At 48.5% G+C, this 13,654-nt stretch overlaps 1 protein-coding gene across 4 annotated transcripts in view; it reads left to right on the forward strand.

Annotated features, from left to right (window-relative positions):
- The window catches only part of LOC144689662 (EGF-containing fibulin-like extracellular matrix protein 1), a 186,154-nt gene extending 174,338 nt beyond the window's left edge, over positions 1-11,816 (forward strand). For all 4 annotated transcript variants that reach the window (XM_078556927.1, XM_078556929.1, XM_078556928.1 and 1 more), the window contains 2 exons: positions 7,433-7,625; positions 11,342-11,816. In XM_078556927.1, the coding sequence (XP_078413053.1) occupies positions 7,433-7,625; positions 11,342-11,503 (355 nt within the window). In that variant the 3' untranslated portion in view covers positions 11,504-11,816. The remainder of the gene's footprint in view (positions 1-7,432; positions 7,626-11,341) is intronic.
- Positions 11,817-13,654: the final 1,838 nt, after the last annotated feature.

Raw genomic sequence — 13,654 nt, forward strand, 5'->3', positions numbered from 1 at the left:
GGCCTCTCCATGTCTCCCTCTGGCAAGTCATCTCCCCTTTGAAGCACCAGGTTGTGCAGGGAGCAACAGACCACGATGATGCAGGGCACCCTCTGTGCAGAGTGCTGCAGAGCCCCACCTGAGCGGTCCAAACATCGGAAGCGCATCTTCAGGATGCCAATGGTCTGCTCTTTGATGGATCTTGTCGCACAGTGCGCCATGTTGTATCTCTCCTCCAAGGCACTTTGAGGATTACGCACAGGAATCATGAGCCATCGTTTCAGGGGGTACCCCTCATCTCCAAGCAGCCAGCCCTGTAATCGCTGAGCCCCTTTGAATATGTGAGGCACCTGGGAGTGCCTCAGGATAAAGGAGTCATGGGAACTCCCAGGGTACCTGGCCCAAATGTGCATGTAGTGCTTCTGATCGCACAACAGCTAAACATCAAGGGAGTGGAACCCTTTCCTGTTAATGAACATCAGGAGCTGTTGCCATGGAGCTGTCAAAGCCACATGTGCGCAGTCACTTGCACCCTGTACTCTAGGGAAGCTAGAGATTGCAGCAAAACCCAGAAATCTAGCAGCCTGGCTAGCTTCATCCAGTGTAAACTTTATATAATAATGAGCCTTATTGTAGAGGTTATCTGTCACCTCCTTGATACATCAACTTCATTGTGAACCCAATGACTCCTGCATTCTCACATTAAAGCACTCCGAATGTCAGTGGCTCCAATTTCACTTTCTCAATAAACTCTTCCTGAGTTCTATCAGCTCAGACTCCATTTCCATGTGGTTATTGTAAGCAGTGTGAGGGTGCCCCATGTTAGAGCCCTTGAGTCCAGCGGTGAGCTCCTCCCACACTGCCTCAGCCCCCTCCCATGCAGGTACTTTTCCAGTTTCAATTTTAAACTGCAGCATAACTTCGGGGTCTCAAGATGGTGGTGCTGCATTTTTATGTTGGGACCAGCTTTGATCCTCCCCCTGTCAGATCTCGGGATCCCAATCTTCCAAGGGCCTCCTGATGTGCAGGCAGAACTCCCTCCAGTGATTCTCCAACCTCCCGCAGTAACGCTGGAGCCCATTGTGATTATGGTGGACATTCCAGCCCTCCCCCCTGAACCCATCACTGTTGATGCCCCATATGGACCTCACCCCCTCCCCATCTTGAAGCTGCGCGCATAGGCACATACAGAGGCAAACCCCCGGCCCCTTACCCCCCCCCCCCCCAACCACCACCACCACCCAGGAGAGTTTCGAGTACCCCCCCTTTATTCTATTTTCCCCATTTACAGGCTGCAGATGCCTCCCCTGACCATGGCCATCTCATCTGCAGCCCAGTACCGAGCCAGACATCCCCTTCACCACTGACTGTGAGACTATTACCACACCCTGCACACCAAGCTGCGCCTGACCTCCACTGAGTACACAGGCCTTGCCCTTCCCTGCAGCAGAAACATGACATGTGTGCCACGCATAGCCCTGTAGCATGGCCCAAAGTGCCCAAGGACTTCCTTTAACCTCTCACCCCGACCTTCAGCTCCTTACCGAATGAGCACAGGACAGTTTACCTTCGCCCCCCCCCACAACACCATGAGTTTCTGTGCGCCCCGTCCTTCTTGTATAAGCCTTCTCCCCCTCCCCACCACTCATGAGTGTCTGTGCATCCCTTCCCTCTTGTGCCACACTAATCCCCGCGTACCCCCCATAGCCCATTTGTACTCTAGAGTCTGCGTGCTTCCCCTCCCCTTCAAGCAAATCCACCCCCTTCTCGGCAACGTTTTACATCCCACAGGCGGGTGCATGTGGGCCCAACCTGATCGGGCGTAAAATAGCGTGCGATGACGTTGGGACAGCATCGCGCACTCACGTGATATTTTGATCAGCAGACGTGAGCTGGTGCCAGAGCCGCGCCCACCATTAATTAAGAGGTCACTTAAGGTCATTAAAAAGTCAATTGACCCTGATTTTTCGTTGCCCGTGCAATTTTGCACTCGTCGCACGGGCAAAACGGGCAAGGGACCAGTCAACGTTTTCAAAAACCTCATCCACGGGTAGGACAAAAGGGATGATTAGCATTGCCAGTGTCAGTAGTAGGAAGCTTAGTACATAGTTTGCTGCTGGTGACTTATTGGTACTTGGCAGCTTCATCTCTGTTCGGGGCTTCATTGTTAGCACTTCCAGGCTTCATTTCAGGACTTATTGGTACCTCCAAGGCCCCCAGTGGATTCAGACCGCGTGGACCCTTCCAGGTATCAGACAGCCTTCTGTTACCCTGGTAATGGGGATTGTGGTCTCCACTGGAGGCACCTCCTCTGAGGAGGAAGAGAGGGGCAGAAGGGAGAGGAGGCCAGGTGTCCCAGTGCAGCTTCCAGGGAAGGGACCTGTGGGAGGAGAAGCACAGGCACTAGGGGTTCAGGGCTAGCAGGAAGTCCAAGGCGGAAGAGGCCGCAGAAGACACCACTATCCTGCTGCCAGGGTTTACAGGCAGCGATGCAGCTACCTCAATATGTCTGAGATGCACTGCCAAAGGAGGCTCCACCTCTTAAGGGGGACAGTCACCTCCATTTATCAGACAATTGGGCCTGAGATCAGCTCCGACTGTGTGGGTGGACACCCCATGCCAGTGGCTCTGAAGCTCACAGCGGCCCTCAATTTCTATGCCTCTGACTTTTTCCAGGGCTTAGTGGGGGATCTTTGTGGAGTCTCCCAATCAGCTGTCCACAGTTACGTCAAGCTGGTGACAGAAGCTCTGTTCAGGCAGGTACTGACCTTTATTCTTTACCATATGGATGAGGCCAGCCAGGCTGAGCGAGGCAGAAGCTTTGCAGTGATTGCTGGCTTCCCCTGCGTCCAGGATGCAATCGACTGCACACATGTGCCCATCAAGGCACCAGCGGGTCAGCCGGGTTTCTTCGTCAATAGGAAGGGCTTCCACTCCATGAACATTCAGATAGTGTGTGACCACAGGACGCAGATTCTGCAAGTCTGTGCAAGGTAGCCTGGCAGCTCCCATGACGCTTACATCCTGAGACACTCCCAGGTGCCGAGGCTCTTCAGTGCTCCAGCCCCACTGGATGGATGGGTGCTGGGTGACAAGGGCTATCTGTTGAAGAGGTGGCTCATGACGCCTCTCCGCCACCCAAGAACAAAGAACAGAGGCAAAGCAGCGTTATATTAGGAGTCATGCCTCCACAAGGGCGGTGATAGAGAGCACCATAGGTCTTCTCAATAGGTCTTCTCAAGATGCACTGGACTGTTCTAGGGGAGCACTACAATACCCCCCAGAGTGGGGGTCACTAATAGTGGTTCCATGCTGTGCTCTCCACAATCTGGCACTGGCAAGGGGGGACCCGCTGGAGGAAGAGGATGCTGACACAGATGCACAGGCCACAGATGATTAGTCCAGTAGTGAGTCAGAAGAGGAGCAAGGTGAGGAGAATGCTTGGGGCGCAGAGCCAGACCTTGGTAACCTCCAGGGAGGCAGAGACACCAGGGACGCCTTGATCCAACTCTCCTTCAGCTAGGCTACCAAAGGCCAGCTTCAACCACATGCCAGGACTGCCGCCTCCATCCCAGATGTCTGAAATGAGCCTTACATTTGCACCCAAAGTCCACTCAATGCCTATGCAATAAAGTATCGAGCCACTCACATCCAACATTACACACTGACCCTGCACTAGAAAGAAAAAATGTGAAGCATACTCAGTCCGTCAGAACCAAAACAAATTTAATATCAGCATCACGTTGAAATAATTATGACATTACAATTACTGGTGTTGATGTCCACACCAGCAGACATAAAAACCAAACATAAATGAACAAAAAATCACCCATGAACTGTCCCTCTTGGTCTCACGGCACCTTAAATTTACATTTGCGAGTGCTACGTCTTGGTGCACCGACATTGAAGGCAGCCTGCTGACCCTGGTGTCTTGTTGGCCTTGATGACCTTGGCAGTAAAGCCTGTGCTGGCCCCACCTGGGAGGGAGCAGCCAGTGCTACAGCTGGCATATCCCCAGTCATCACAGCCTCATCAGATGTGACAGTCACTGGCAGAGGGGTGGAGGAGCTGCTGCCCTCATCCGGAGCGCCCTGAGAGGAGCCCGCAGTGATGACATGCAGCTCGTGCACCAATGTGAGGTCGCTTTGGACCTCCTTGGTCACCATGGTTAGACTGGCACCTAGCTGGGATACTGGGTGCCTCATCTATCTCCCACACTGGCACTGACCACCTGAGGTCATTGCCTGTGTGAGGGCTTGTAGGTCTGAGCGCAACTGCAGGAACCCCTGATTCTGTCCCTGGAGCCTCTCCATGAGAGCCAACACCCTCTCAGTGGAGGAGGCAGTGCGCTCGCACATGGTGGTCAACGGAGTGCTCACGCTCCGCTTGGACTCCTCCACAACGGAGACCATGGCACGCACACCCTCTTGGATCTCCACCAGGTCCTCCCACAGATCTCACTGGACATCCATCATCTGCCGCCTAATGGATGACTCCAGAGGCTTATCATCTGCCTTCAACTGAGCATTGTCCTGGTCCCCAGCAGGCCTCCGACTGCCGGTGTCCTGGGTACTCTCTGACTCCACCTGCACCTCAAGCGAGTGTGAAGTGCCCTCACCAATGTGCACCGACATTTTAGCCACCAATCTAATGCCCACTGAGGTGTGGGTATCTATGCTGGTGCCTGGTTCAGAGAGCGGGTTTGACGCGGGTGCAAGTGAAGCCCGATGGTCCACGGCATCAGGGGTGGCCTTTCGGGGTCCAGAGAGCGAGTGCCTGCTGGTGAACCTAAAATGGAGAATAAGGGCATGTCATTAGTTAAAGTCATCACGCTGTCACTGTGCATGCCAGGCATGAAACAACGGAGATCTGCATCATGGTGCCATCATCTTTCAATGATCAACGGGGACTCCAGGTTCGAGGCACCCACCAATAAAGAGACTACGCTAGAATGGTTGCACAATCTGAAACTCTCACCTCTGTGCAATGCACTCTTACCTTCGTCTGGCACCCCCGTCTCTCCAGTTGCATGGGGAGCATGCCAGCTCTCGAGCTCCAGGGCATCCTGCTCAAACTTGGTGAGCAGCAACAGGTTGGGTGGGCCTCTGCCCGTACATGCCGTCTCTGATTGGTTATGGCTCGTCTTCTCCTGAAAGGACGGAGGAGCATTGATTAGTGCACTGTCTACCTGCAGCGCCTTTGCAGCCTGGCCAACACCTCGCAGGGTACATTCGAGCCCTCAAGCCGCAAGGCACTCAGCCCAAGCAGCCAGGGCTCACCCCCTTGGCCAGCTCCAATATCATTGACAAAGTTGGCACTCAGACTCTAACACCCCCGAGATCCACGGGGGGATGGCCATACCTTAACACTTCTGCACACTGACCCATGCCAACACAGTACTCATCCTTCCTAAGCTCAGCATGTCATTGAACTGCTTCCAGCACTGTACCCATGTGTGCCGCACCACGTCATGGCTGCTCACGAGAACTGCTACCTCCTCCCATGCCCTCTTGGTGAGGTGTGGTGGCCTCCTTCTCCCATCTGTGGGGACAAGGGTGTCCCTCCTGGCAGCCACCACCTCCAGCAGGACAGTGAGGCACTCATTTGAAAAGTGGGGGCCGAGTGCCCCCCCGACCTGTCCTCCCGCCTGGCATCTCCATCCACACTCAACTCCATCAAGACAACTCAGAACAGACGTCCTCCATGGTATCCTTTCTGGCCGTTTTTAAACCAGCCACTAGGTCACCACTGGACCCGACAGCCATCAGGTCCCCACCCCCGCTCAGCCATTCCTGACCAGTGAAGAGCTGCATTTCATGCTGGGCAGGCCTTAATTAGCCCGTCAGCGTGAAATCACGTTCAGAGAGCAATCGGGGGCAGCAGGCTGTTTCCCGGCTGCTCCCAGTCCCACCAACCGCACCCGCCCACCAACCTCAAAATCCTGCCTTCCATGTCTGCATTCCACTGTTCCCTGTTGGGCTCCAGCTTTCCCACCTCCAATCTTCCCCCTGCCTGCCATCGTCCCACCCCAAACCCCCTTCACCCTCATGTCTCTGTCATTTCCCCCTGCCGGCCGCCATACTGGCCACTGTTTTCGAGGGCAGCCCTGCCTGAAACTCGCAGCACACAGTGCTGTCCTGCTGGAGTAGCACGGCAACCACAGTGAGCAGCCCAGCTCACCAGCCGAGGCAACCACAGTGAGCAGCCCCACTATACACCCCACACAGGTGAGGCTAACGCTGACATGGCGAGGGGCGAGGAACCAGGGCAGCGCTGTTTCAGGTCGGCTTTGAATGTTGCACTCACCCTGAAGTCATGAGTGGTGAGGGTGGACAGCTGCACGCCACTCGAATCCAGTCATTATTTAGACCAGTCTAATTTCCTGCTGGTGTGGCACGTAATTGGGAGGGGATCGTGATTCCAGAGAGTTGGGTTTTTTGAGTATTCATGAGGTGCTATTGCACGCAAATGGCATTCCCGACATGGATCAGCAGGAAAGCCGAGCCGCTGTCACCCCACCATGAAAGTGTCGAGAGGAAAGTTCCGACTCGTTTTTCTGCTGGCAGGAATCTGACTTTTGACTCCGAATTTTCTGCTCACCATGCCAGTGTAACAAAACCCTCTGCTGGCGGGAATGGAAAATTCCACCCACAGGGTGACAAGTCAGAGCTAGTGGTGGGGTCCAAAGTCATGGTGATGTGATAATATTTTCAAATGGTACCACCGAGGAGCACCATATAGATGAGAAATGGAAGAGGGCCAAGGTTAGATCCTTGGGGTACTTCTGAAGTAAGTGTGTGAGAGTGAAAAGAGAATTCATTGCAGGGGACTCTCTGGCTACCATTAGGTATTTAGAATGGAATCAAAGAATCAGAATCACCTAACTAGACAAAGGAGGGGAGATACTGGAGCAGAACGGTATGTTCAACTGTGCTGGAAGCTGCAGATAAGTCAAGAAGGATAAGAGGGATGGATTATCATGATCAGTCACAAAGAATGATATTTGTGACTTTAAGGAGAGCTGTTTCTGTACTGCAGCCAAGTTGGAGGTATTCAAACATGGAATTGTGGAAAAGCTGGGCATGAATTTGGGGAGTGACAACATATTCAAAGGGTGGGATTTTCCGGCCCTGCCCGCTGCCGGGATCTTGCACCGAAATTCAATGGACTTTTGGCTGGCCCTCCGCATCCCCCACAAGGGGTCCTGCCATAGCGGGGCTGGAAAATCCCAGCCAAAGTCTTTGGAGAGTGAGGGAAGTTGGGATGGGACTGCAGCTTGTAGGTACAGATATTTGATTTCTTTAATATATACATTTTAGGGCATACTGAACTGCACCAAAACCTAATCCTACAATATGTAACAATTAATCCTATGGCATAATTCGTAGAAAACTGTAGGAGATGCTGGGCTTTTAATGATGCAGGTTTTGCTTTGTTTTGTTTTTTTATTCAGTCGCTGTGTCTGTCCAGCAGCAAATGCAGCTTGTCATGATCAGCCTTATTCCTATGTGTATAAGTACATGAATGTTCGATCAGATAGATCTGTCCCCTCTGATATCTTCCAAATTCAAGCAACAAGTGTTTACCCCAATACCTTCAACACCTTCCAAATCATCTCTGGGAATGAAGGCGAGTTCTATCTGAGGGTGAGTAATACTTTAGTTTGTCTATCAACTATTTTATTGATTTTAAAGAAAGAGGTGGGCTCCAAAAAATGCATAATGGCTGAAATGCTCCCTGTGGCATTCTCCACCATTTGATTTTTAATGGATTGCATCCTGCCACTAGAGTGCTTCTACATGCTGAAGAGGCCAGAAGGCAACACCAATCTCTGCTCGGTCCCTGGGTTGAAAGTGGTGTGGTAGGTTGCGGGGTTGCATCTCCCTAGAAAGAATTATTTGTTGCCCCCTCACTCCCTCTTCCAGGGAGAAGAGTTTTAAAATTTATTTAAAATTCTGCCACTTTTTCTCTAGGGTTCCAGGCCACAATCCTATACTCCTGATCAGACTAGGTGTATCTTTGGCAGTGTTGCTCGGGGTCCCAGTTAAAGCCTTGGACACAGGAAGTTGCAGCCCCGTGCTTTCCTGTGCCAACTGCCGTGTTTGGGGCTGGTGGAGGTTCCATCCAATGATATACCATCTTGAAAGGTTCAGCGCAACCTATGCCAAAAGAGCTGTGGATTTTTAGAGCCATGGCCATTATAGTTTTTAAACTAAATTGTTGATGAACACCATTTTTTCAATCAATTTACCCCCAAATGCAAAGGGTGCAAGTATTATTTGTATTTGTAGGCAGAAAGCTAAACGAATATTGTATTTTCTACCCACTCCCAGAATGATGTCAGCACCACAGCTTTCCACATTGAGCTCTCCAAAATGCCACTAGTTACTCTTGGCCATAACGTACTTACATGCAACAATTGCCTTGTCTACATTTTATCTGTGTATCTGGATACAGCCCCGAAAACCCACAGGTGCACCACCAGTGATTATTCCTGGATCATGTTGACCAGTGCTGATGTCTGGCATTCTACTGCCTATGCCTTAAGGGTGAAACTCTTTGCCCACCTAACCTGTTCAGATGGAAATTCTGATGCCTTCCTGCCAATGGAAGCAAGGACCAATCTCTATCTCCACCCAGGTCTCCCCCGCTCTTCTGTGTAAAGGTGCCAATCCAAATATTCCTTTAAAAATAAGGCCACAGCCTTTCTTTGGGATGCATCCTACTTGCTCCAACCGGACCCTTTGGTTGAACCCACTTGAAGCCATGGCAAGACCTCCATGGTCCTGTCATCATCAGTGGCTTTGTAAGAGATGGACAGAGCTTCTGTCCCTTATATGGCATAAATTGTGTTTCAGGCTTTTTAAAATTGGTCACTGCCATATTCCTACTCCACAGGGTTACCACGGGAATCTGGCAGAGTTCGTGAATAAATTGAAGCTCATCTATGTTTTAAAAGTATGTTGAAAACTGCCAGTGTGCAAAGCTTTCCCTTCACCAAGATTGTTTGGGACAAGAAATGTATTCACCATATGTCAATTTAACCTAGTATATACTCCACCCTGACTGTTGGCCCTCACTTCTCTCAGGGATTATACCAATCTTCCACCGTGCCTTTGCTAGGGAATCAATGGAACCCAGAGAAACCGCATAATCAATTGTTTTTAGCTGTTTTTTTTATTTGTTCATGGGAATTGGGAATCGCTGGCAAAACCAACATTTATAGCCCATCCCTAATTGCACTTGAGAAGATTGTGAGCCGCCTCCTTGAATTGCTGCAGTCCCTGTGCTGTAAATATAGCCATAGATCTGTTAGGGAGGGAGTTCTATGATTTTGACTTTGCGATAGTGAAGGAATATTTCCAAGTCAGATTGATGTGTGACTTGCAGAGGAACCATTTCTCCAGGTGTTCTGCCGATCTCCCACCAGAGTTACCAACAGTTGATCAGAATAACCCCTGAGAAAATTCTGGGCCATAGGGGTCGATTTTATTTTTTGGGCAACCATCCAGCAAAGCGTTCCATACCTGTGCCAAGAGGCGGCCATGATTTTGAAGCACTGTGTTCATTTACATTAACCCAGCGAACTTTGGGGCGTAAAATGGGTATTCTGATACAGCTTGACAGATTAAGATTCCCCAATACCAGACATCCCTGGCCACTAATAAGTTACATGTGGCAAAGGGTAATGATCGTTGAGGGTGAGGAGCCCCAGGCAGTGACAGCCCAGATTATTTTTGTGAGGCCTAGACGAAGAGTCCTTCTCCTCTGAGCCTCACAAAATTAATTCAAAACTTACCTAGCATGAGCTCTGTGCCTGCACCTCTTACGGAACTGGTCAGAATGCAAGGTGCACACTGCAGTAGTTCCAACTTAAGAAGGCAGTTGGCATCCTAGATTTTCTTATTAAAAAGCATTAAATACTGCATGGAATAGTTGGGCATTCAGGTTAGGAGGCCCAGGCAATGTCGACCTCTTCATCGGTATTAACAGACAGTAATGAGTGATTAACACACTGGTGAACCAATGATGGACTTACTATACCATGGAATGGTAGGACATAAGTTCTAATTCCCAGTCTCAGCCTTAACTTTGTGTGCAAGCATCTGACACAAGCACTGCACTTCACTGAAATAGAAGAGGGAGAAATAGGGGCAGAAATTTTTGCCCGGTGGGTGGGCGTGTGTCCAAGCCGCTCGAGTGTGAAATGACACACGCTGATGTTGGCCGAGCATGCCGACATCAACACACAGTCACGCGATAGTTCAGTCAGTGGGCCGGAACCAGCAGCGCACCTGCCGACAATCACAAGTTGGCAGGCAGGCGAAAAGGCCAAATGACCTTTGCATTTTTTTGTAAACCTCATCCACGTGTGGGATGAGGTTTCCAAAAGCAAATAAAACTAAAATAAAAACTTTAATTTTTCACTCATAACATGTCCCTGCTCATGTGACAGAGTCTCATGAGAGGACATGTTTTATTACATTTCTATTTTCTTTATTTTTTTATACCTCTTCATCTCCCTGAGGCAGCTCTGTGCCTCAGGGAGATTATGCAGCGTTCACTCGCACACATGTGCAAAGTTCGCACTTGGCCCGTTCGCCCTCCTCCCCACCACACCCCCGCCACACAGGCAGCGACTAGCACTGCCGCTCATGTATCATGCTGGGCGAGCCTTAATTGACCTGCCAGTGTGAAATCGCGGTGCAGTGCGAATCGCGGGCGGCGGTCGGTGTCCTGACCACCCCTGCCAAGCCTGCCCACCAAGGGCAAAATTCTGCCCCAGGTAATTTGCTAAAATATAAGCATATAAATTCTGGCATCTTCATTAACCCAGAACTACAGCAATGTTGAACTGAGATGGGCACTCACATCAAAGGAGATTTCACAGGTCGAGTGTGCCACAGATTTCTGTGGTCCAAACCTACACCACTGTTGCTCTCTGGCTGGAATGGTCCCAATTCAAATAGTAATCAATCTCGCTTGAATTGAATGTCATTTGAATTCTGCTCAGTGATATCCATTTATATCACTTCATGATACATATGCCTGCAGCCACAGTACATACCACTGATCATTGCAGAGGCATATCTAAAATGATTACCAGAGAGCCCAGAAACTCCTCCCCCACCCTACCCCTATCCCCACCCCTATTCTGCCAGGCATGCGCCTAGAATGGGAAGGGATAGAAGTGCCCACTCTCACCTTCAGAACTGTGCAAGATAATCTGGTGGAGAGATGTTCTGCCCCATCCAGCCCTGCTATTTCAGGAACTGTTGCCTCAAAAACGAAGTATTAAAGCATGCATATTTTTTAAAATCACTGCATTATTTGCTTATTTTACACTTTTATATTCCTGCAGCAAACAAGCAATGTGAGTGGAATGCTTGTCTTAGTGAAGCCTTTAACAGGACCAAAGGAGTACATTGTGGATCTGGAGATGTTAACAGTCAGTGCCATAATGAACTACCGGACTGTGTCTGTGTTGCGGTTGACAATAGTAGTGGGACCTTATTCATTTTAGTTTTTGTGGCACTGATAAGAATAGCCAAAGTAAAGCATTGATTACCACAGCATTTAACATTCTGGTGTGTTTATGTAATTTGCTTTATGATTCAATTTAACTTTCACTTCTTTATTTGTGTCTTTTTGTAAAAAGTGCCTTCAATAAAATAATGTGTAGAGATAAACTTACTGAAATAAATATACATTACAAATTAATATTTAAAGCTACATAAAGTTTTATCATGTTCGCTATCCAGCCCAAAATTAAATACCTAATATCATGATGTACAAAGTTGTTTTCTAATCAAATAAAATGTACTTCATATATTAAACTGTCGTCTTTGAAATATTTTTGCTACTGTGAATCTGAATCACAATATTATGAATATCATTTACTTCGCACATAAAAATTTAATAAGAAGGACTAATTTTGTAGTAAAGTGATTGCTTGCATTGACATTCACCTCTAAGTGTTAATGTTTTGATAGCTTGTCTTCAGTGAATTTCAGGTAGAAGTTTCAAATATTTTGTTAATGATAATAGAATTTCTGTTAAGTCGTGCTGTTATTGTGCAATCTCTACAATGAATATTATTAAAAGTTATGAAGCATCATCATGAATATTAGGTTATTTGGCAATTGAATGCAATACTTGAAGCTTTGTTATATGTGCCCTGAAAATCCTCTGGGTCACTGCACTAGTGCAACTTTGGAAGATCAAGAATCCCACTCTGTCAGTGACCTTTGCTACTGGACCCAGTGGAGTATCCAGATTCAAGATGGGTCCACTAATTACAAAATTGCCAATGGGCTTCAATGCCAGTTGGGGCACATCATGGAAAATCACTAGGAGAAGTGGCACTAACAAGCCACTCCAGGGGAGGCCAGCAACAACAAATAGTTTTTTTGTACTGTTGCCCATTGATTCCATATGAGATGTTCTGTATTCCTGAAGGTTCAGCATTTTACAAGGGTGTCCAAACAGGGCACAGACCTGAATACCAAGGTAAGACTCACTTCCACTAAAATGGCCTAGATGCCCACTCCTCCCCAGAGTCCGGATCACTGGGTGGAAAGGAGACAGAAGCCAAAGGAATTCCAGAGGGGGGCTGTTCAGGACAGCCTCAACTTCCAAAAGAAATGGTCTTCAGATTCTGTTTTAGGTTTACTCCATTTACCACCACAAATTCATCCCATGAAGTATAGCCCCATATATTTAACATCTCTTATTAGCCAGGATGCTAGGGTGGAATTACACCAGAGAATGATGGAAAATGGCCATAGAAAGGCTTACTGCCACATTCCTATCCTGACGAGGATCTTTTTCCCCTTGCCCTACCAGGATTGTGGTGTGCCACTATTTCTCCACTGACCACATCCAAAAGGCCCCAGGGTCAGGTTACCGCGGGTTTCCCTTGTGTCTGTTCCACTTAGCAGTACTTCCAAGGGCCACCATGGGGAAGGCAACAGATGGTCCTGGCAGTTCACAACCTTGGGTTTTCCCAATTGAAGGTGAAGTTCTCCTCCTGGCCTCCTCCCCATCCTTGAAACATTGCCATTGGAAAGACAATCCTGACCATTAATTCCCTGCATTCCTCTCTAAAAACTTAGACCCTAGTTTTCTTTAATCTTTTTCTAATGCTAAACATAATTTGATAAGCTTTAATTATAGCTGAGTGATCTAAACTATCCTAAGTATTTTGGCTGTGCTTCTGTGAGTTCTTCCTACTGCCAGAGTGGATCTTTTGGTGCGTGCTGTGACTACAGTTGGACACAGTACTACTTGTGTGGTCTCACGAATGTTTTATAATGTGTCAGCATCAGGAAATGAGAACCTCACTAAAAGTTCTTGCAAAAAATTTGAGCATTGGAATAAACTGCTCAGGGAAACATAAATTCAGCTGAAAATTCCAATGAGATACAACATTCCTGCATAGCCCAGTGGGAGATTACTGTGTCCTGGCAAGTTGTTGAAAAGCATTGTGACAAGGAAGCAATTGCATCAAAGAGAAGGAAAACTATCCCAATGGCAAATGTCCTGCATTTGTGAAGCGAACACTGTAGAATAAACTGCCTTGAAAGGTGCTCAATTCCTGCAAATAAATTCATGGGGAATCTGAGAAAATCTGCCCCTGAAACTGAATCTGGTGGTGGGGGAATCATTTATTTGT

The sequence above is a fragment of the Cetorhinus maximus genome, chromosome 14 (assembly GCF_964194155.1).
Source record: "Cetorhinus maximus chromosome 14, sCetMax3.hap1.1, whole genome shotgun sequence".
In the NCBI taxonomy this organism is placed as follows: Eukaryota; Metazoa; Chordata; class Chondrichthyes; order Lamniformes; family Cetorhinidae; genus Cetorhinus; species Cetorhinus maximus.